This window comes from Ananas comosus, unplaced genomic scaffold (assembly GCF_001540865.1).
Source record: "Ananas comosus cultivar F153 unplaced genomic scaffold, ASM154086v1, whole genome shotgun sequence".
Lineage (NCBI taxonomy): Eukaryota > Viridiplantae > Streptophyta > Magnoliopsida > Poales > Bromeliaceae > Ananas > Ananas comosus.
The window spans coordinates 1-23,309 of record NW_017890515.1 but is presented as its reverse complement, the minus strand read 5'-3'; the positions used below and the strand labels follow the sequence as shown (position 1 = coordinate 23,309).

Below are 23,309 nucleotides of genomic sequence, written 5' to 3'. Positions count from 1 at the left end.
CAGTTGCAGGATCTTCTTGACAAGGAATTCATTAGGCCGAGCGTGTCACCGTGGGGAGCCCCGGTATAGTTTGTGCGTAAGAAGGATGGATCCTTTCGACTTTGCGTGGATTACCGCGAGTTGAATAAGGTCACGGTGAAGAACAAGTACCCGTTACCCCGCATCGATGACTTGTTTGATCAGTTACAGGGGTCGCGAGTGTACTCGAAGATTGACCTTCAATCCGGATACCATCAATTGAAGATTAAGCCGGAGGATGTTTCGAAGACCGCGTTTCGCACACGGTATGGACACTACGAGTTCACCGTGATGCCATTTGGGCTTACAAATGCCCCGGCAGCATTTATGAGCTTAATGAACCGGGTGTTCAAGGAGTGTCTGGATCGATTTGTCGTAGTCTTTATAGACGACATCTTGGTCTATTCGCACAGTGAGGAGGAGCATGCGAAGCATTTGCGTGTTGTACTTCAAATCCTTCGGGAGAAGAAGTTGTACGCAAAGCTGAAAAAGTGTGACTTCTGGCTTCGGGAAGTTGCTTTTCTTGGACATGTTATTTCCGAGGGCGGTGTTTCTGTTGACCCGAGGAAGGTAGAGGCTATTCAGAGTTGGCCGCGCCCGACGAACGTTGCTGAGGTCCGCAGTTTTGTTGGGCTGGCAGGTTACTACCGACGGTTTGTGGAGGGCTTCTCGAAGATTGTGATTCCACTCACCCGTCTGACGCAGAAAGGCACCCGATTTATTTGGAGTGACGAGTGTGACCGGAGTTTTAAAGAGTTGAAGGAAAGGTTAACTTCAACTCCGGTACTCGCCTTACCCGTGCAGGGTGAGGATTATGTAGTTTATAGCGATGCGTCCTATCTGGGTCTGGGGTGTGTGCTAATGCAAGGCGGGAGGGTTATTGCTTACGCGTCCCGTCAATTGAAAAGCTACGAGAAGAACTACCCCATACATGATCTGGAGTTGGCGGCGGTGATCTTCGCTTTGAAGCTTTGGAGACACTATTTATATGGTGCTCATTGCGAGATCTACACCGACCATAAAAGTTTAAAGTATCTGTTTACCCAAAAGGAGCTGAACAACGGAGGTGGTTGGAGTTGCTTAAGGATTACGATGTTGATATCCTTTACCACCCCGGAAAAGCGAACGCAGTCGCGGATGCACTTAGTCGGAAGTCGGCGGAGAACCTCGCCTTGTGGGTTACCAATCAGACGCCCTACAATTGCAAATGGGGAAGATGGATCTGGAGGTGGTGGCTCCGGAAATTCCGACTAGGTTGATGACGTTAGTGGTCCAACCGACCTTATTGGAGAAGATCAAGAATTTGCAGTCGACGGACCCGAATCTCCAGAAGGTACGGCACAATGTTGAAAGTGGCCGTGGCGGGGATTTCAGCGTGGATGCTAGTGGTGCACTACGGTTCCGAAACCGGTGGTGTGTGCCAAATGACGAGGAGCTTCGCAAACTGATTTTGCAAGAAGCGCATTGGTCTCCTTATGTCGACCACCCGGGCGGCACCAAGATGTTTCACGAGCTGAAGACACTATACTGGTGGCCGGGAATGAAAACCGATATTGGGCGCTTCGTAGCGAGGTGTCTAGTATGCCAACAGGTGAAGGCGGAGCGCCGGTTTCCAGCGGGGAAGCTGCAAAGTTTATCTGTTCCCGTCTGGAAATGGGATGACATATCGATGGACTTCATCGTCGGCTTACCTCGTTCGACGGGCGGCCACGACGCGATTTGGGTAATTGTGGATCGCTTGACGAAATCAGCGCACTTCCTGCCGATCCACAATACTTGGGCAGGTGAGAAGCTCGCGCAAGTATACCTCGATGAGATTGTGAGGCTACATGGGGTGCCGAGGTCGATTGCGTCAGATCGAGACCCCAAGTTCACTTCACACTTTTGGAGAAGCCTACAGGAGGCCCTTGGCACGCGACTCGAGTTCAGCACGCCTTTCATCCTCAGACTGATGGGCAGACAGAGAGAACCATTCAGACCTTGGAGGATATGTTGCGGGCGTGTGCCATTGATTACAAGGGGAGTTGGTGTAGGCACCTGCCGATGGCCGAGTTCGCCTACAACAATAGTCATCATGCGAGTGTGGGGATGGCACCGTTCGAGGCTCTGTATGGGCGGAAGTGCCGATCTCCCATTCATTGGAGTGATGTGGGCGAGCGAGCGGAGTTCGGTCCCGACGTGTTGCGAGAGGCGGAGGAGAAAGTCCACCTTGCTCGCAAGAGATTGCTCACGGCGCAATCTCGACAGAAAAGTTATTCGGATAAGCGCCGTAGAGACTTGGAATTCGCGGTGGGTGACCGTGTATTCTTGAAGGTTTCGCCGATGAGAGGCGTGAAAAGATTCGGGGTGCGAGGGAAGTTGAGTCCTCGTTATATTGGTCCCTACGAGGTTTTGGAGCGGATTGGGACGGTGGCTTACCGGCTTGCGTTGCCACCCAAGCTCGCGGGTGTGCACAATGTATTCCACGTCTCCAATCTCCGCAAGTATGTGCATGACCCTGAGCACGTCTTGGTCTACGAGCCACCGGAATTACAGGAAGATATGAGTTACGAAGAGTTTCCGGTGGAGATTCTAGCTCGAGAAGTGCACAAGTTGAGAAGTCGCGAAATTCCCTATGTTCGAGTCCGGTGGAGCAATCATGGCGACCGTGAAGCCACCTGGGAGCTCGAGGAGGAGATGAGAGCAAATCATCCTCACTTATTTGAGGATTGAGCCGAGGTATGAGTTTAGAGTTTAAATTTGGATGAATTTAATATCGTTGAGTTCGTTTCGAGAACGAAACTCTTTTAAGGTGGGGAGAATGTAAGGGAAGCGAATTCTCGAAATCTGAGGATTAGACTTCGATTAGAATCGACTATTCGTCGAGGGTGTAGGCTTCGGAAAGTCCGAAGGCGATTATAATGCATAAAGTGCATTAAAGAAGGGTCCGCGGGAGCACCAGTGCAAAATCTGCACTGGAGCAGAAATGCTCTCGGGGACCGGTCCCTGGTAGGGAGGGACCGGTCCCATCAGGCTGGGCTGGCGGGTGGTTGTGATGCAACCGGTCTCTGGTGAGGAGGAACCGGTTCCCGAACGTTTGGCATGTTAATAACTGAAACTTGATTAGAAGCTAATTGTGATCAAAGTGGGCACAATAATGCTAAAATGGAAATTAAAGACTTCTAAACTGAATTAGAAGCTTGAGATCAGTCATTGACACACTCTGGAAGTGTGGGAATAGATACAAGTGGAAAAGAAGTGACAAAAGAACTCCAATTGTCCTGGTAACTCGAATGCTGAATTTTGTAGTCGATTTGGTCGAAATGAACCAAATAATGTCAAAATGCAAAGGAATTGCTTCCAAATTGGATTGGTAGCTTGTGAAGGTCCCTTGGTATCTTTTGGACATGTTTGGGTGAAATCGGAGCAAAAACGAAAACTTTAGAATTTTCTGTAAAGAACGGGACTGAGAAAATTAGTAGAAAATGCACAGTGTCAGAAAATTATGAAAATTGGGAGAGATGTCAGGAACATTTTTATGAGGCTAGATTTGAAGTTTCAGATTTTTCTGACACCTGTAGAGAGAGAAATAGCATCTGAAAGTTATCTGATAAAGATTACAGTTCGGGACAGTTCGCAGTGACCAAACGGGGTCGAAACTGAAATGTTAAAATTTCAGTGGACTTGTTAAGTAAAAACGAACATTCCTGTCAAATTTGAGCTCAATCGGACTTTCGGAAGGGCCTGCGAAAGGTATTTGATCCGTGTCGCGAAACGGATAAGTCGAGGGGCATTTTGGTAACTTGGACAGGTTTAGTGGAATTCCACTAACCAGCCAGGCTCCCCTCCATCCTTATCCCCTCTGCCACCTCTCTATTCTGTCTACGTAGAGAGAGAGAAGGAGGAAAGAAGAGAAGAAAAGAAAAGAGAGGAAGAAGAAGAAGAAGAGAAAAGAAAGAAGATGAAAAGAGGTAAGTTTAACCTCTCCCTGCATCTCTCTCCCTCTCATCTCTCCCTGCTGCTACTGGTTGTAGCAGCAGTAGCTTCAGCAGTTAGCATCAGCAGCAGCTGCAATAACAGCAGCAGCAGCATCAGCAGCTCAGCCCTGCTGAGCTGAGTAGCAACAGCAGCTCAGCCTGCTGCTGAGCAGTCAGCAGCAGCAGGGCAAGCAGGCAGCAGCAGCAGCAGAGCAAGCAATCAGCAGCAGCAGCAAGCACTCAGTAGCAGCTTGGCAGTCAGCAGTGGTAGCTGCTGTCAGCAGCAGCTTGCGCAGCAGCCCTGCGCATCAGCAGGAGCAGCAGCAGCAGCCTCAGCTTCAGCAGCAGCTGCTGCTTCAGCAGCAGTCAGCAGCAGCTGCTTCAGCAGCTTGCGCAGGGAGTAGCAGCAGCAGCTTCAGCAGCAGGCAGTGAGCAGCAGCAGCAGGAGCTTCAGCAGCAGCAGTAGCTTCAGCTGCAGGGAAGAAAGAAAAGAAAGAAACTGCAGCAGGGAAAAGAAAGAAAGGAAGAAAAGAAAGAAAGAAAGAAAGAAAGAAAAGAAAGAAAGCAAGTAAGGAAGAAAGAAAGAAAAAGAAATAGAAGAGAGGAAAAATGAAAGAAAGAAAAAGAGAAAGAACGAGTTGAAAGAACTCGATGTAATTGTGAAATTGCATTGAAATGGGTTTGTATTGAAAATTGACCCCAATAATGCACTTTTGCAGGATAGAAGCCCTGACATGAAATTGACCGCGTACAAACCTAATTGGGGGTAAAAGAAACGCGCTGGCGAAGTCGGTTCGGCAATCCGTCGCTCCTACGCGAAGATATCGCCAAAAAGAAGTTTTTCGGCTATAGTTGCCGTTTTATATAGCATTGAAATGCTAATTTGTAAAATATGAGTATTGACTCTAGTTTAATCTTTTCTAATCCTTTATAAGTGAAAAGTAAACGTGCCCAAGAGTCTAATTTGACTTTCCGACAGGTCGACGACGCGCTAATTACGGTAGCGGCCGTTCTAGTCCTAATTGCATGGAGTCGCGAGAGATAGTCTCGACGCTTTCCGAGACGTGGATTTTAGTTGATTGACACCACTACAGGTGGGTGGTGCTATCCGAACTCTTTGAATCACCTTTTATGTCTATAATTCTTCGTTGAGCATATTTATATTTGTAGTCACGCATTATAGGGTGTTTGGCATTGAGCGAGTGAAAATGTGAATTCCTATCAACAATGAGAATTTGTGAACCTTAGATTGTGGACATAGAACCCTATGAATGCATGGACTTTGACAATAGTAAACTTGGTGACATTCTAACTAGAGAATTGGATAGCATTGTGAGATAAACAGTGAAATTATGAAACTGTAAAGGACTAAGACAATAGTAAACTTGGTGACATCATGATTAGAGATTTGGTTAGCATCGAGAAATGCAATTATGAAACTAGTATAAAGAACTAGTTAGAGTTAAATTGTGACATTGTTGTCAGTTGAATCCTCTAAAAGGGGATCAGATCTTACTCACATAGTCTGTTTTCTTAGCTTGGTGGTGGTCGCTCCCCCCAGGCAGTGAGCTCCGGAGTAGTCACTTGTTGGGCTAACGTACTAGCCCCAGGACTAACGTACTTGTCCGACAGACGGTCCCATCGGGAGGCAGCTTAGGGCCCGTGAGGGATTTCGTTGGTGAGTTATTGTTAACCAAAGGGTTAACCACTGAATTGGGTAAATTTATGGACTAACGTACTTGTCCAGCTGTTAACCAGAGGGTTAATCAAAAGATTAGGTAAAGTTAATGAAAAGCATGCATGCATATTTACAGTTTTCATATCTGTTACTTCTTTCAGCTTTGTACAGGCATTGTAGTAGTTACATGTTATAGTTGGTTACTATTTGCTTACTTTTCTTGCCTACATATGCCTGAATAGACCTAGTGGGTGAGTCGGCGAAGTCGGCAGCCGAACCCACTGGGAACTTTCTTGTAGTTCTCACACCACTAACCATACAGGTTCCAGTGCGGGTTTTGAGGCCGAGGATCGAGGCAAGAGCCAGCAGCCTAGCTAGTGGACACCCGAGTACTAGTGGTATACCATTTTGGGTTCATGTATTATCTATTTCGATGTACAGAGACATGTAAATGATTGTATATAAAGCATGTAATAACTAAATGTTTCAGTTATGTAAAGTTTTAAATTACAGTGGATTTCATGTTTAGTTAGACTTACTATCACTTGTGATTGTTGCTTGCCTTCGTGCAAGCCATGTATATTGAAATGTGATCCTGGGAATTGTTTATTTCTTTATACATGTATTCGTTGTTGTTGAGCCTTGGGCGAACAGAGGAGGTGCTGTTCGTTCGGCGTCTGTGTACGGGCCCGGATCGACCAAATTGGCGATAGCGGGACGTGACAGATAGAGTGGTATCAGAGCAAGTGATAGTGAAAGTCTAGGCTGACCTAGGGGACTTAGGAATGGAAACCTAGAAACTAGGAACGCGAGTGGCGCGAATCTAATGATAGCGAAAGCTAAATTAATTTGGTTAGTTGTTAGTAAGTCTCTAATATTAATTAGGGGCTGATCCAAGTGTTATTTATATACAACTAAAGGAGTTATGTTGGGGGCCCACAACATAAAGCTAAGAGTTGAGTATAAATACACTTGATTGCTTTCGCCTGATTGGTATTGTTTTACTAGTGTAAATGGTTTATTTCAAGAGAAAGTCGCGACGTGCGACGAGATCCACTCTGGCATCACCTTCTAGGATGCCAGAGCAGACTGGATCTAGAGAAGTTCAGGAGCTACGTGCTCCGGTGAGCGCGTTGGTTGGAGCTATGCAGAGGCAGGAAGAGAACATAAGGAGGTTACAGGATCTAGTGTCGCAACAGGCGACAACACCAGCATCTGGGAGTCAAGATGCACCTATACCTGATCCGCCAGCGATTGTGCCCCCCCCCCTTCAGTGATTATCCCTCCAGTGGTTTCTGGGCCGTCTGATTCTGATTCGACTGCAACAAGGGCCGAGCACAAGCAATCGTTAGTAGGACTGACGGCGTTTATGCGGTTTAATCCGCCTATATTTGGTGGAAAAGAGGCAGATCTTTGGATATTGGAAACAAGGCCGATTATGAAATAAGGAAACTTCGACAGAAAATGTGTCAAAGTTATACGCAGTCCTAAGCTATGAACTTCTGAGGAAGTATCAAATTGAATCTTATGGTCGAAGTTAAGTGATATTTGTGCGGAAGATGCGCGAATTGATTAGTGAAGAATGAAGGATAAGCGACTGATATTGAGCTTAAGTGGTTAATCGAGTGTTAAGTGACACCCGGAAGGGAGTTGTAGTCGTTATCCTAGAATTCGGAAAGGTCTGTTGGTTGACCTTTTACTTCGAGAGGAATGATTGTGGTGACTTTCACACGGCAAGGCCGCGTGTAGTATTGGATAAGTGAAGTGATGGTAATTTGCCTTCAGTAAGAAGATTGTATACTTGGAAACGATACGAACTCCGAGCGGTACATGCAAGAGTGTGATAGAAATTTGGATTTGACCCTAGCATGCAGGGATGAAGAGAATATATTGTCTATTGTGGAATAGACAGTTGGATCGTGCTAGCGAGCAGTCACAGTGAGCCAATGTTGGGGCTCGAGATGAAGATGGACATGGTGGACCTATTCTCTAAACCATTCGGGTGGTAATGAGAATTAAAGTAGAAACGTTAGAAGACGTTTCTAGAGTTCGAAAATCCAGATGGTATTTCCGATGGATTGTGTAGTGGTAAGGGCGTCACTGTTGTGGCGTGGTTAGATGATCGCCTGGTTTTGGCGAGTTAGTTGAGTTGTACCTTAAATAAGTTGAGGAATTGTGGTTGCGTAATTGAGACATAGGCTGAATTGCCTAGCGTGAGATGTCTGGCAAGAGACGCGATAGTGTAGGACGCTTGAGTATAGCTGTCCGTAGAATGTGGATTCTGATTCAGCCAGGAGAGTGTGTTGGCAGTAGCACCTGAGCGTTGCTAAGTGTGAAGCGTGCCATGGATCACTCGCGGGGCTGGTGGCTCGCACTAGGTGCTTAGGAGCCGATAGTTATACTTGTAGCTCTGTAGAGCATTTCGTGTGAAACGACGTTGGCGGGTAGTGCTTGGGGACGAGCCGTGCCTGGACCCTTTTTGGACTGTGGAGCCTGGGCCCATTGGGCAGGCGCAGTCAGCTGCGAGAGGCAGCGTCCCGGTACCTACGGGTAGGGCAGAGAGTTTTGGTCAGGACGGTAGTCCGAGCATAGACCCGAGTACGTGGAATGCCACGTGTTAGATCGTGAGATCGAGGACACACAGGGTGTGTAGCGACCCAACCCGAGAATTTGGCGTGGTTTAGGGTCTCGGTTGCTCCCAGTTGGAGCAGGTATGCGATGTCTCAAATGAGAACTTTGCTACGTGATAATTGGGTTTGCGCTTGCGAGCGAGAGACGCTAGGCGTCGTCGAGATCGGTTTCGGCTGTAGGCCTACGTAGGGTTGGTGGCCCCTGGTCCACCTGTGGGAACCGATGGTCGGTGTGACCGACAACTCTGTTAGTTTGTTTTGGCCTGAACCATGAATGGCGGGTTCGTATAAATTCGTTGCAAGACGAATGGACATTGATGGTGGCTTGTAGCATCCAAGGATAAAGAGAAAGTAAAGTGGTCTCTAGGAGACACTTGAGTAATGAGTAGCCACGGGAAATGTTGGCGGATTATGCCGTCAGATCATTTAAGTGTGGAGCTGTTAGAATGAACCCTTCGTTGAGAAGTGGAAATTGCGAGTGATGGAATCTCTTCCCTCATCTATTTGACCAGGAGAATTGAAGTATGAAATCGAGTTTCGAGGACGAAACTATTTTAAGGAGGGGAGATTGTAATAGACTGAAACTTGATTAGAAGCTAATTGTGATCAAAGTGGGCACAATAATGCTAAAATGGAAATTAGAGACTTCTAAACTGAATTAGAAGCTTGAGATCAGTCATTGGCACACTTTGGAAGTGTGGGAATAGATACAAGTGGAAACGAAGTGACAAAAGAACTCCAATTGCCATTGTAACTCGAATGCTGAATTATGTAGTCGATTTGGTCGAAATGAACCATATGATGTCAAAATGAAAAGGAATGCCTTCCAAATTGAATTGGTAGCTTGTGAAAGTCCCTTGGCATGTTTTGGAAGTGTTCGTGTTAAAATCGGAGCAAAAACAGAAGATTTGAAATTTTCTGTAAAGAACGGGACTGAGAAAATTAGCAGAAAATGCACAGTGTCAGAAAATTACGAAAATTGGCAGAGATGTCAGGAACATTATTATAAGGTTAGTTTTGAAGTTTCAGATTTTTCTGACACCTGTAGAGAGAGAAATAGCATCTGGAAGTTATCTGATAAAGATTACAGTTCGGGACAGTTCGCAGTGACCAAACGGGGTCGAAACTGAAATGTTAAAATTTCAGTGGACTTGTTAAGTAAAAACGAACATTCCTGCCAAATTTGAGCTCAATCGGACTTTCGGAAGGGCCTGCGAAAGGTAGTTGATCCGTGTCGCTAAACGGATTAGTCGAGGGGCATTATGGTAATTATCACCAAGTTAGTGGAATTCCACTAAGTCCCCTGCCAGGGAGCTCCATCCTTATCCCCTCCCTCTTCATTCTTGCTGCCTACGTCCAGAGAGAGAGAAGGAGAAAAGAAGGAGCAAAGAAGAGAAGAGAAAAGAGAAGAAGAAGAAGAAAGACAAAGAAGAAAGAAAGGTAAAGATTTCTATTTCTTTTCCTCTCTTTGCTCTGTTTTCTTTCCCCCCCTCACTCCCTTTTCTCTGCTGCTGTCAGCAGCAGCAAGCAATCAGCAGCAGCAGCTGCAGCTCAGCCTAGAGGCTGAGCAAGTAATAGCAGCAGCAGCTTGGCAGTCAGCAGTGGTAGCTGCTGTCAGCAGGGGCTTCAGCAGCAGCAGTAGTAGAATCAGCAGCAGCAGCTCGGCAGTTAGCAGCAGCAGCCTCAGCAGCCTTGCGCAGAGCTTTAGCAGCAGCAGCAGCTTGCGCAAGCTGCTGAGCAGCAGCTTAGCAAGAACAGCAGCAGCAGCAGGGCTTCAGCAGCAGCAGCTCAGCTAGCTGCTGAGCAGTCCGCAGCAGCAGCAGCTTCAGCAGAGAAGCTTCAACAGCAGCAGCAGCTGCAGCCTGCAGGGAAAGAAAAGGAAAGAAAGAAAGAAAGTGAGGAAAGAAAGAAAGAAAAGAAAGAAAGAAAGAAAGAAAGTAAGAAAAGAAAAGAAAGAAAGAATAAGAAGAAAAAATGAAAGAAAGAAAATGAAAAGATGCAAAATAAGTTAGGGTTTCTATAAAAACGGGGTTTAAATGAAAACTGACCCCGGCAATGCACTTTTGCAAAATAAGAGTCCTAATGCGAAATTGACCGCGTGTAAACCAAATTGAGGGTAAAAGAAACGCGTTGGCGAAGTCGGTTCGGCAATCCGACGAACCTACGCAAAGATATCGCCAAAAGAAGTTTTTCGGCTATAGTTGCCGTTTTATATAGCATTGAAATGCTAATTTGTAAAATATGAGTATTGACTCTAGTTTAATCTTTTCTAATCCTTTATAAGTGAAAAGTAAACGTGCCCAAGAGTCTAATTTGACTTTCCGACAGGTCGACGACGCGCTAATTACGGTAGCGGCCGTTCTAGTCCTAATTGCATGGAGTCGCGAGAGATAGTCTCGACGCTTTCCGAGACGTGGATTTTAGTTGATTGACACCACTACAGGTGGGTGGTGCTATCCGAACTCTTTGAATCACCTTTTATGTCTATAATTCTTCGTTGAGCATATTTATATTTGTAGTCACGCATTATAGGGTGTTTGGCATTGAGCGAGTGAAAATGTGAATTCCTATCAACAATGAGAATTTGTGAACCTTAGATTGTGGACATAGAACCCTATGAATGCATGGACTTTGACAATAGTAAACTTGGTGACATTCTAACTAGAGAATTGGATAGCATTGTGAGATAAACAGTGAAATTATGAAACTGTAAAGGACTAAGACAATAGTAAACTTGGTGACATCATGATTAGAGATTTGGTTAGCATCGAGAAATGCAATTATGAAACTAGTATAAAGAACTAGTTAGAGTTAAATTGTGACATTGTTGTCAGTTGAATCCTCTAAAAGGGGATCAGATCTTACTCACATAGTCTGTTTTCTTAGCTTGGTGGTGGTCGCTCCCCCCAGGCAGTGAGCTCCGGAGTAGTCACTTGTTGGGCTAACGTACTAGCCCCAGGACTAACGTACTTGTCCGACAGACGGTCCCATCGGGAGGCAGCTTAGGGCCCGTGAGGGATTTCGTTGGTGAGTTATTGTTAACCAAAGGGTTAACCACTGAATTGGGTAAATTTATGGACTAACGTACTTGTCCAGCTGTTAACCAGAGGGTTAATCAAAAGATTAGGTAAAGTTAATGAAAAGCATGCATGCATATTTACAGTTTTCATATCTGTTACTTCTTTCAGCTTTGTACAGGCATTGTAGTAGTTACATGTTATAGTTGGTTACTATTTGCTTACTTTTCTTGCCTACATATGCCTGAATAGACCTAGTGGGTGAGTCGGCGAAGTCGGCAGCCGAACCCACTGGGAACTTTCTTGTAGTTCTCACACACCACTAACCATACAGGTTCCAGTACGAGTATTGTGGCCGAGGATCGAGGCAAGAGCCAGCAGCCTAGCTAGTGGACACCCGAGTACTAGTGGTATACCATTTTGGGTTCATGTATTATCTATTTCGATGTACAGAGACATGTAAATGATTGTATATAAAGCATGTAATAACTAAATGTTTCAGTTATGTAAAGTTTTAAATTACAGTGGATTATATGTTTAGTTAGACGTACTATCACTTGTGTTGTTGCTTGCCATCGTGCAAGCCATGTATATTGAAATGTGATCCTGGGAATTGTTTAATTTCTTTATACATGTATCCGTTGTTGTTGAGCCTTGGGCGAACAGAGGAGGTACTGTTCGTTCGGCGTCTGTGTACGGGCCCGGATCGACCAAATAGGCGAGGCTCGGGACGTGACAGATAGAGTGGTATCAGAGCAAGTGATAGTGAAAGTCTAGGATGACCTAGGGGACTTAGGAATGGAAACCTAGGAACCAGGAACGCGAGTGGCGCGAATCTAATGATAGCGAAAGCTAAATAAATTTGGTTAGTTGTTAGTAAGTCTCTAATGTTAATTAGGGGCTGATCCAAGTGTTATTTATATACAACTAAGGAGTTATGTTGGGGGCCCACAACATAAAGCTAAGAGTTGAGTATAAATATACTTGATTGCTTTCGCCTGATTGGTATTGTTTTACTAGTGTAAAGGGTTCATTTCAAGAGAAATGTCGCGACGTGCGACGAGATCCACTCCGGCATCACCTTCTAGGATGCCAGAGCAGACTGGATCTAGCGAAGTTCTGGAGCTACGTGCTCCGGTGAGCGCATTGGAGCTGGAGCTATGCAGAGGCAGGAAGAGAACATAATGAGGTTATAGGATCTAGTGTCGCAACGGGCGACAACACCAGTATCTGGGAGTCAGGATGCACCTATACCTGATCCGCCAGCGATTGTGCCCCCCCTTTTTCAGTGATTATCCCTCCAGTGGTTTCTGGGCCGTCTGATTCTGATTCGACTGCAACAAGGGCTGAGCACAAGCAATCGTTAGTAGGACTGACGGCGTTTATGTGGTTTAATCCGCCTATATTTGATGGAAAAGTAGGTAGAAAGATTTTCTATATGCTAAGCTATGATTAGTACACCAGTGTAAGAGATATTGGAAACAAGGCCGATTATGAAATAAGGAAACTTCGACAGAAAATGTGTCAAAGTTATACGCAGTCCTAAGCTATGGACTTCAAATTGAATCTTATGGTCGAAGTTAAGTGATATTTGGGCGGAAGATGCGCGAATTGATTAGTGAAGAATGAACGATAAGCGACTGATATTGAGCTTAAGTGGTTAATCGAATGTTAAGTGACACTTGGAAGGGAGTTGTAGTCGTTATCCTAGAATTCGGAAAGGTCTGTTGGTTGACCTCTTACTTCGAGAGGAATGAAATAGAAACTTGGATTTGACCCTAGCATGCAGGGAGGAAGAGAATATATTGTCTATTGTGGAATAGACAGTTGGATCGTGCTAGCGAGCAGTCACAGTGAGCCAATGTTGGGGCTCGAGATGAAGATGGACATGGTGGACCTATTCTCTAAACCATTCGGGTGGTAATGAGAATTAAAGTAGAAACGTTAGAAGACGTTTCTAGAGTTCGAAAATCCAGATGGTATTTCCGATGGATTGTGTAGTGGTAAGGGCGTCACTGTTGTGGCATGGTTAGATGATCGCCTGGTTTTGGCGAGTTAGTTAAGTTGTACCTCAAATAAGTTGAGGAATTGTGGTTGCGTAATTGAGACATAGGTTGAATTGCCTAGCGTGAGATGTCTGGCAAGAGACGCGATAGTGTAGGACGCTTGAGTATAGCTGTCCGTAGAATGTGGATTCTGATTCAGCCAGGAGAGTGTGTTGGCAGTAGCACTTGAGCGTTGCTAAGTGTGAAGCGTACCAAGGATCACTCGCGGGGCTGGTGGCTCGCACTAGGTGCTTAGGAGCCGATAGTGATACTTGTAGCTCTGTAGAGCATTTCGTGTGAAACGACGTTGGCGGGTAGTGCTTGGGGACGATCCGTGCCTGGACCCTTTTTAGACTGTGGAGCCTGGGCCCATAGGGCAGGCGCAGTCAGCTGCGAGAGGCAGCGGCCCGGTACCTACGGGTAGGGCAGAGAGTTTTGGTCAGGACGGTAGTCCGAGCATAAACCCGAGTACGTGGGATGCCACGTGTTAGATCGTGAGATCGAGAACACTCAGAGTGTGTAGCGAACCAACCCGAGGACTTGACGTGGTTTAGGGTCTCGGTTGCTCCCAGTTGGAGCAGGTATGCGATGTCGCAAATGAGAACTTTGCTACGTGATAATTGGGTCTACGCTTGCGAGCGAGAGGCATTATGTCGTATCATGGTTGGGTTAGGCAATCGGCCTGTATCGGATCGGTAACTTATGAACCGAATTGTGGTACTGGTTTACTCATTCATACTGAAAGCGAGTGTAGTAGATCTATGCAAGTAGATTATGAGTAGAGACCGTGAAAGCAAAAGCTTGGTCCTATGGATGAATTACTCAGAATTGCTAAAATAAGCATCGATGACGAGTTGAGATTGGGAAATGCGAACAAAGTGTTCGTAGAGACTGATTTGGAGAAATCAGTATAGTATGGAATGAAATTGAGAAACTTTGGAATAGCATTTGGAAAGTTATCTCCATCCGTTAAGCAATAAGGGGTAATGATCTAAGTTTCGCGGACGAAACTTTTGTTAACGGGAGGAGAATGTAACATATGGAAACTTGGAGTCGCGATGTCAACTTTGACCTAGAGGGTCAAAGTGAGGATTGAGCTAGTTGGACATCATCCCCGAGGGATTTGTGATGCGTTGGAATGAGTTCCAAAGAGAAATAAGTGTGTCGGCGCAAATTGGGCGCGAAACGAAATGTAAAGAGAGTAAAGAGAATTTCGGATTTCCGACCCTAACTTTGATTAAAAGAATTAAAGTAAGGCGGAAGGATACATTGTAGTATCTCCGAATCAATTGTGAAGTTTTGGAAAAGCCAAGGGTGTGTTTTCAAAGGGTTTTGAAGAGCTCAGTGCGAAGTGGTAGTGCAAAACGGCCATGTATTGGAATTGGAGCCGATTCTATTTCTAATTCGGCTCAAATAATGTCAAAATGAAAAGGAATTATTTCCAAATTAAATTGGTAGCTTGGGAAGGTCCCTTGGTGTATTTTGGAAGTGTTTGGGTGAAATCGGAGCGAAAACAGAAGATTTGAAATTTTCTGTAAAGAATGGGACTGAGAAAATTAGCAGAAAATGCACAGCGTCAGAAAATTATGAAAATTCGCAGAGATGTCAGGAACATTATTATGAGGCTAGATTTGAAGTTTCATATTTTTCTAACACCTGTAGAGAGAGAAATAGCATCTGAAAGTTATCGGATAAAGATTACAGTTCGGGACAGTTCGCAGTGACCAAACGGGGTCGAAACTGAAATGTTAAAATTTCAGTGGACTTGTCAAGTAAAAACGAACATTCCTGCCAAATTTGAGCTCAATCGGACTTTCGGAAGGGCCTGCGAAAGGTATTTGATCCGCGCGGATAAACGGATTAGTCGAGGGGCAAAATGGTAATTAGCGATGGCTTAGTGGAATTCCACTAAACCTGCCAACAGGGGAGCTCCATCCTTATCCCCCTTCTGCAGCCCATACGTAGAGAGAGAAGAGAAAAGAAAAGAAGAGAAAAGAGAAGAAGAAGAAGAAGAAGAAGAAAAAGAAAGGTGAGAATTTTATTTCCTCTCTCTCTCCTTGCTTTGTTTCTTCCCTTCTCCCTGCTGTCAGCCTTAGCAGCGAGCAGCAGCAGCTTGCTCAGCAGCAGCAGCAGCAGCACAAGCAACCTGCTGCAGCAGCAGCAGCTTAGCCAGCTGCTGCCAGCAGCTTCAGCAACAGTAGCTTCAGCAGCAGCAGCTTCAGCAGCAGCAGCAGCTTCAGCAGCTAGCAGCAGCAGCAGTGGACAGCAGCAGCAGCTGCTGGAGTAGCAGCAGCAATAGCATCAGCAGCAGCTGTAGCAGCCAGCAGTCAGCAGCAGCAGCAGCTCAGCAGGAGCTGCTGAGCAGCAGCTTCAGCAGCAGCAGCCAGCAGCAGTGGCATCAGCAGCAGCAGCTGCTAGAGTAGCAGCTGAGGAGCAGCAACAGCAGCAGCATGCGCAGCAGCAGTGGCAGCAGCAGCTGCTGCCCTGCAGGGGCAGCAAGCAAGAAAAGAAAGAAAAGAAAGGAAAGGAAAGAAAAGAAAGGAAAGGAAAGAAAAGAAAGGAAAGAAAAGAAAAGAAAGCAAGAAAGAAAGATAATGAAATAGAGTGAAAGATGAATCGAAGTATTTAGACAGTTTTTACTAACTGATTTGAGGACCTTGGGCTAATAAAGAGTTGAATTACTCTATTGAATTGTGAAATTGCATTGAAATAGTATTTTTGAGAAAACTGACCCCGGCAATGCACTTTTGCAAAATAAGAATCCTAAAGTGAAATTGACCGCGTATAAACCAAATTCAGGGTAAAAGAAACGCGTTGGCGAAGTCGGTTCGGCAATCCGACGAACCTACGCAAAGATATCGCCAAAAGAAGGTTTTCGGCTATAGTTGCCGCTTTCTGTAGCATTGAAATGCTAACTTGTAAAATATGAGCGATGACTCTAGTTTAATCTCTCCTAGTCTTATGTAAATGATAATTGAACATGCTCGAAAGTCTAAATTGACTTTCCGACAGGTCGGCGACGCGCTAATTACGGTGAAGACCGCTCTAGTCCTATTTGCACGGAGTCGCGAGAGATAGTCGTCGACGCTTTCCGAGACGTGAGATCCTAGTTGTGGACACCACTACAGGTGGGTGGTGCTATCCGAAGTCTTTGAATCACCTTTTATGTCTATGCTATTCATTGAGCATATTTACTTCTGAATTCATACATTATAGGGTATGGGCATTGGCATTATGTAAGTGATATTGAACGTGTGAATTCTTATTGATAGTAAGAACATATGAACATTAGCATGTGGACATAGAACCCTATGAATGTATGAAACTGTAAAGGACCAAGACAATAGTAAACTTGGTGACATCATGACTAGAGATTTGGTTAGCATCGAGAAATGCAATTATGAAACTAGTATAAAGAACTAGTTAGAGTTAAATTGTGACATTGTTGTCAGTTGAATCCTCTAAAGGGGAATCAGATCTTACTCACATAGTCTGTTTTCTTAGCTTGGTGGTGGTCGCTCCCCCCAGGCAGTGAGCTCCGGAGTAGTCACTTGTTGGGCTAACGTACTTGCCCCAGGACTAACGTACTTGTCCGACAGACGGTCCCATCGGGAGGCAGCTTAGGGCCCGTGAGGGATTTCGATGGTGAGTTATTGTTAACCAAAGGGTTAACCACTGAATTGGGTAAATTTATGGGCTAACGTACTTGCCCCAGGACTAACGTACTTGTCCAGCTGTTAACCAGAGGGTTAACCAAAAGATTGGGTAAAGTTAGTGAAAAGCATACATGCATAATTACAGTTTTCCTATATTGCTTCCTTTCAGCTTTGTGCAGGCATTGTAGTAGTTACATGTTATAGTTGGTTACTATCTGTTTACTTTTCTTGTCTACATATGCCTGAGTAGATCTAGTGGGTGAGTCGGCGAGGTCGGCGGCCGAACCCACTGGGAACTTTCTTGTAGTTCTCACACCACTAACCATACAGGTTCCAGTGCGAGTATTGTGGCCGAGGATCGAGGCAAGAGCCAGCAGCCTAGCTAGTGGACACCCGAGTACTAGTGGTATACCATTTTGGGTTCATGTATCATCTATTTCGATGTACAGAGACATGTAAATGAATGTATATAAAGCATGTAATAACTAAATATTTCAGTTATGTAAAGTTTTAAATTACAGTGGATTTCATGTTTAGTTAGACTTACTATCACTTGTGTTGTTGCTTGTCTTCGTGCAAGCCATGTATATTGAAATGTGATCCTGGGAATTGTTTAATTTCTTTATACATGTATCCGTTGTTGTTGAGCCTTGGGCGAACAGAGGAGGTGCTGTTCGTTCGGCGTCTGTGTACGGGCCCGGATCGATCGGGACAAAAAAACCAAATAGATCAAGCTCGGGACGTGACAGCCCCAATAGGTATATTTAGTGACTTAAGTCCTAACCCGCGGATCTACCCGAAATTAAAGTAGGTAGTAATTTTTTTTATTTTTTTCTAAACCATTTCTTTTTAGGATACATATACAGGTATATCACTACCGGCAAGTCCGCGACCCGATCCATAGGCACCGTTTAGGTTATATAGGTCAACAATTTGTAACGGAAATGAAAATTAAACTATCCTACACACAGTTGCTTAACAGCAATTTGTTTAATAAGAAGGTCGGCTCCGGCTGGGTCGATATGCGAACGGGTTATGGGCCTCGGCTGGTTGAGCAGGCCCGGAGGAGAGAGTGATTGCGTCGGGCTGCGGATGTCAGGGTCGCCGCCTCCTTGTCTCGCTCCGCAGGAGGGTACGGTCCGCCTATTTGGCTCGCTCCGAAGATTCGAGCCATCCTACTCCGCTCCGCAGGTCGGGCGTGGATGTCGGTCGCCTCGCGACCGTCTCGCTCCGCCAAGGGACGGGTAGTAGAGGTCGCGCCTTTTGCCTGCAGCTCCGAAGATTACGAAGCAGTTCAAGAACGGCTGCAGGGGGCTTTGAGTACTCTCTTGCGTTCCGAATATCGTTAGATTCTGTTGGGCCGTTCCTAACCGTAAGGAACCCTCGGATCCTTCCTTCCGCTCTCTCCGCTCCGAGATGCCCTACCCCGTTATTCCGCCGGAGTTCCACCCGAACGACCCATGGCAGTCGTCGATCGTTTCCGCAAGCTCGCCCTTCCTTCAACTGCTGCATTGCCGCTTATCTCTGCTCTACTGTGTAAAGTTGAACATTGTTTGGCTAACTCCCTCTGTTAACTACTACTTCTACCATTTATTCTTCAGGGTTGTTACATACATCTTGCAAAATTCGACCACGTATACTGTTTAATTTCGTTGATTTGGTTGTCAAATATACAAATTTGCTGCAATTATTGGCATCTGGGTTTTGGAAGCATGAGAGGTTGCCGAAGCATCCTTGCAGCGGCGCCGCTGTTTTTGGCATCAAGAAGTCGAAAAAATGGGGCCTTTTCCAGCATTTCAAGTGGATTCTGTAATCTAGTCGAATCACAGGAATCGCTGGAGCTCCCCGATTGGTTTATGTACCCAGAGGATGATCCGTCTTATGTCGGTTCAGATGATGAGTTTGTTCTCCCACCCGAAGTCGAATTCTCAGACGATAGCATTAACAGTTCGAAACCCCCCAACTCTTTGAAGGTTTTTTTTAGGGCTGTTTCTCGTGATATCACCGATTTTGAGGTGGATGTTGAGCAAATTAGTCGCATTTTAAACTCTAATTTCTCGTCTCCTGAGGCAGTGCTTATAGCTATCGATGATGGGTGCTCTATCAGGATCTCTAAGCCCTTGGTTGATAAGATATTGCAGAGGTTTAATAATGATTGGGTTCCTGCTTTTGGTTTCTTCATGTGGGCTGGTACCCAGAGAAATTACTATATGCACTCGGCTGATACTTACGACGTGATGGTCGACATTTTAGGTAAATTTAAGCAATTTGATACTATGTGGGGATTGATCGAGGAGATGGTTCGACTCGGGGGTTTAGTGTCTCTAGCAACTATGACAAAGGTCATGAGAAGACTTGCCGGCGCCGGAAGGTGGAGTGAGGCGATAAATGCGTTTAACGGCTTCGAGCATTTCGGAGTTGAGAAAGATACCCAAGCCATGAATGTGCTATTGGATACCCTGTGTAAGGAGAGGAGTGTGAGGCATGCAAGAGATGCCTTTCTGGAGCTAAGGAGTGAGATACCACCCGACGCCAGTAGTTTTAATACTTTGGTCCATGGGTGGTGCAAAGCTCAAAAGCTAGAAGAGGCTCGAGAAACTATGAAGGAAATGCGACAATTTGGTTTTTATCCGTGTGTTATAACTTACACTAGTCTAATTGAAGCATATTGCTTGGACAAGAATTTCACAATGGTCGATGCAGTTCTTGATGAGATGCATGCCCAAGGTTGTAATCCAAATGTTGTTACTTACACTATTGTAATGCATTCATTGGGGAAGGCAAAGAAAACCCAAGAAGCTCTCGAAATTTTTGATAAAATGAAGAAGGATGGTTGTATTCCAGACACTTCGTTCTACAACTCTTTAATCTATATACTCGGTAGAGCTGGATGGTTACGAGATGCCAATAATATATTTGAGGAGATGTGCGGAAGTGGGATATCTCCAAATGTGAATACATTTAATACATTGATTTCAGCTTTCTGTGATCATTCTCAGGAGGAGAATGCCCTAAAGTTGCTGGTTAAAATGGAAGAGACCTCGTGCAAGCCGGACGTAAAGACTTATACGCCCTTATTGAAACTGTGTTGTAAAAGGCAATGGGTGAAGATACTATATTTTTTATTAGGTCATATGCTTAGGAAAGATATCAGCCCTGACTTTAGCACCTATACTCTATTAGTTAACGGGCTTTGTCGAAACGGTAAGTTAGAGCGGTCGTGCCTATTTTTCGAGCAGATGGTATTGAGGGGTTTGATTCCCAACGACAATACATACAATATGCTAATGGGGGCACTTGAAAGGAAGAATATGGACAAAGCGAAGAGAAAGATTCACCAATTGATGATTAAGGCAGAGACTTTGAAACCACCTCGTCAGCGAGCCGTGGCCAATAGGAACCAGACTAGACAACAATCTATTGGGTTGTCATGATTGGTTTTTCAAAACTTGCTAATAAGTTTGGAAGTTTCACATGTTTTCACATATTGGCTTGTCATGATTGGTTTTCCAAAATATGCTAGCAAATGGTGAACTATTTTCTCTGTTTTCTTTTTCGTTTTCTTTTTCTTTTTTGTCTTTTTCTGCTGATGCAGTGCACAAGTGCAATTATCTAGGCTTTTGAAATTTTTTGGGTATTTTATCATCGCGTGTTAATTGTCCTTCTTGCAGCATGTTTTCAACAAATGCTTTATCGCTTATTGGTGCTTTGTTGAACAATGATTCTCATACATGTCTAGGCACCCATCGCTGGACCCACGATTGACCATTAACAATTGTTTAAGTATGGATACCTTGGAATGTATTTTTCTCCGTCTTAAAGGTAGGCTCCTTTCAATCCAAAGACTACTAGTTATTGGATTATTTTCCAAAGTAAAAGCTTAATAGTTTATATCAAAGTTGAGACTAGTATATCTAACTGTTGCCTCAAATCAGGATTTAGGATTAACCCACTGCGTGTTTGTCCTTACTCATTCCGATTTGCAAACTTTTCTGCAGATTTATCCAAGTCAGCTATTTGTTTTGGGAATTACCTCATCCCATCTTTTCTCATCGAGCTCCTCACCTACTCCTATAAGGTGTGAAGAAGATGACTAATTAGTGGATCAGCTAAAACGTGGAGCTCCACCTCATTTACTTATGGCTGACCCACCACTCTCTCCCTGTTGACAACCCAAGGTCCCTCTCCAAGCCGCTCCTTTATTGACCAATCGATGGCTCCGGCCGACCCGCCGTCTCCTCAAATTATGCACAAACCTCAAAGAAGTCGCCCAAATCCATGGCAACATGACCGTAAATGGCCTCCTCTATCTCCCCTCATCCGTCTCAAAGCTCGTCGCCGCGTACTCCAAAATACCCACTTCGGAGAGCTTACACTACGCCATTAAGGCCTTTGAGCTTTTGCGGGAGGAAGAAGCAGAGGAAGAGGAAGAAGCCGACCCCTTCTTGTGGAACTCTCTCATTAGAGGTTACTCCTCTATTGGTTCTCTTGATGAAGCTCTTAAGCTCTACATTGGAATGGTAAGTGTTGGGGTTGTTCCCGATCGCTTTAGTTTCCCTCCTCTGCTCACCGTTTGCTCAAAGATCTTAGCTTTTGAGGAAGGACAGCAATTACATGGGGTTTTACTCAAGATAGGAGAAGAGGGAGGAGTCCAAGGTGACCTTTTTATCCAGAATTCTTTGGTCCACTTCTATGTTGAGTGTGGGGAAATGAGTTGTGCTCAACGGGTGTTTGATGGAATGCTGCAAAGAAATGTAGTCTCATGGACTAGTCTAATTGATGGTTATGCTAAGGGGGACTGCTCAGAAAAGGCTATTTCTTTGTTTCATGATATGGTGAGGGATGGCCGAATCGAACCCAATTCCGTCACCATGGCTTGCGTGCTTTCGGCTTGTGCACGGTTGCAAGATCTCATGCAGGGGGAGAAGATTTGCTCATATATATCGAATTCTGGTGTTGGGTCTAGCTCTTTGGTCAATCCAATCATCGATATGTACATGAGTTGCGGGGCTACAGAGAAAGCAAGACAAATCTTTGATGATTGCAAATACAGAGATATTGTTCTTTGGAACATAATGGTTTCAAATTATGCACGCAATGGGATGGCAAAGGAGGCTCTTTGTGTCGTTAATGAAATGCTTCTTTCTAAACAACGGCCAGATAGGGTTACTGTGCTTGCTGGACTCTCCGCATCTGCACAATTAGGTGCTATTCAGGTAGGAAAACAATTACATGCTTATATATTGAGGAATGGGCTTGACTGTTGGGATGTTGTGAACAATTCAGTCATAGACATGTACATGAAATGCCGCAATGAGAAAGCTGCAAGGAAGGTATTTGACATAATTCGTATCAAGATTCTGGCAACTTGGAACACCATTATAAATGGTTTTGTTATCAATGGTGATTACACCTCCGCTTGGGAGCATTTTAACATGATGCCTGAAAGAGATCTTATTTCTTGGAATACAATGATTTGTGCTCTAGTACAGGACAGTCAACTTGAGGAAGCTGTTGGGCTTTTCAGGAAAATGCAAGATTCAGAACTAAAACCTGATACGGCTACATTGGTTAGCGTAGCTTCAGCATGTGGGTATCTCGGTTCTCTTGATCTCGCCAAGTGGGTGTACACCTATACACAAAAGAAACGAATCTCACGCAATGTTAGACTAGGAACCGCGTTGGTCGACATGTTTTCTAGATGTGGTGATTCACGAAGCGCGATGCATGTGTTCGGCAGGATGCCTATTAAAGATGTTGCAGCTTGGACTGCCGCGATTGGGGCAATGGCTTTCGAGGGTAATGGTAATCAAGCTTTTAAGCTTTTCTCAGAAATGATCAATCACGGTGTGAAACCTGATGGCTTGGCGTTTGTTGGGGTACTGACAGCGTACAGCCATGCGGGGTCAGTCGAAGAGGGTTGCACGTTTTTCCATTCAATGAGCAACACTTATGGCTTCACCCCGCAAATAGTCCATTACGGTTGCTTGGTTGATCTCCTTAGTCGTGCTGGTCTATTAGCGGAAGCACAAGCTCTCATTGAGAGCATGCCGATGGAGCCTAATGATGTAATATGGAGGGCACTATTAGCTTCTAGCCGCATTCACCGTGACATTGAAATGGCAGAATATGCAACAAAGAAAGTTCTAGAGTCGGCTCCAGAGAAAAGTGGCGCTCGTATTCTTCTATCGAACATGTACGCTTCGGCAGGACGGTGGAATGATGTTGCAAAGGTGAGGTTGTCTATGCGAGATAAAGGGGTTCGAAAGACTATCGGCTCTAGTAAGATTGATGTATGCGGAACGATCC

General features: G+C 45.0%; 2 protein-coding genes across 5 annotated transcripts; both read left to right on the top strand.

The window, feature by feature from the left end:
- Positions 1-18,513: 18,513 nt before the first annotated feature.
- LOC109703767 (pentatricopeptide repeat-containing protein At3g22670, mitochondrial-like) lies at positions 18,514-21,138 on the top strand. Of its 4 annotated transcripts, none has more exons than XR_002214009.1 (3): positions 18,514-18,536; positions 20,672-20,822; positions 20,999-21,138. XR_002214009.1 is itself a non-coding variant. In XM_020224480.1 (3 exons), the coding sequence occupies exon 1, from the start codon at positions 18,713-18,715 to the stop codon at positions 20,432-20,434; it is 1,722 nt and encodes a 573-aa protein (XP_020080069.1). In that variant the 5' UTR covers positions 18,602-18,712; the 3' UTR covers positions 20,435-20,455; positions 20,672-20,822; positions 20,999-21,138. The 4 variants fall into 4 exon arrangements, 3 of the variants coding, with proteins under 3 accessions (XP_020080069.1, XP_020080071.1, XP_020080068.1); XM_020224480.1 differs by lacking the exon at positions 18,514-18,536 and adding an exon at positions 18,602-20,455; XM_020224482.1 differs by lacking the exon at positions 18,514-18,536 and adding an exon at positions 18,602-20,529 and having other exon boundaries at positions 20,740-20,822.
- Positions 21,139-21,286: 148 nt separating this feature from the next.
- LOC109703764 (pentatricopeptide repeat-containing protein At3g22690-like) lies at positions 21,287-23,293 on the top strand (the record flags this gene model as incomplete). The annotated part of the gene is made up of 1 exon (XM_020224478.1): positions 21,287-23,293. A coding segment is annotated over exon 1 (2,007 nt), but the record flags the coding sequence as incomplete, so codon positions are not given.
- Between the last annotated feature and the right edge of the window lie 16 nt (positions 23,294-23,309).

Bases quoted from the DNA above. Each gene is read 5' to 3' on its own strand.
- LOC109703767 (XM_020224480.1), top strand. From the start codon at position 18,713: ATGAGAGGTTGCCGAAGCATCCTTGCAGCGGCGCCGCTGTTTTTGGCA.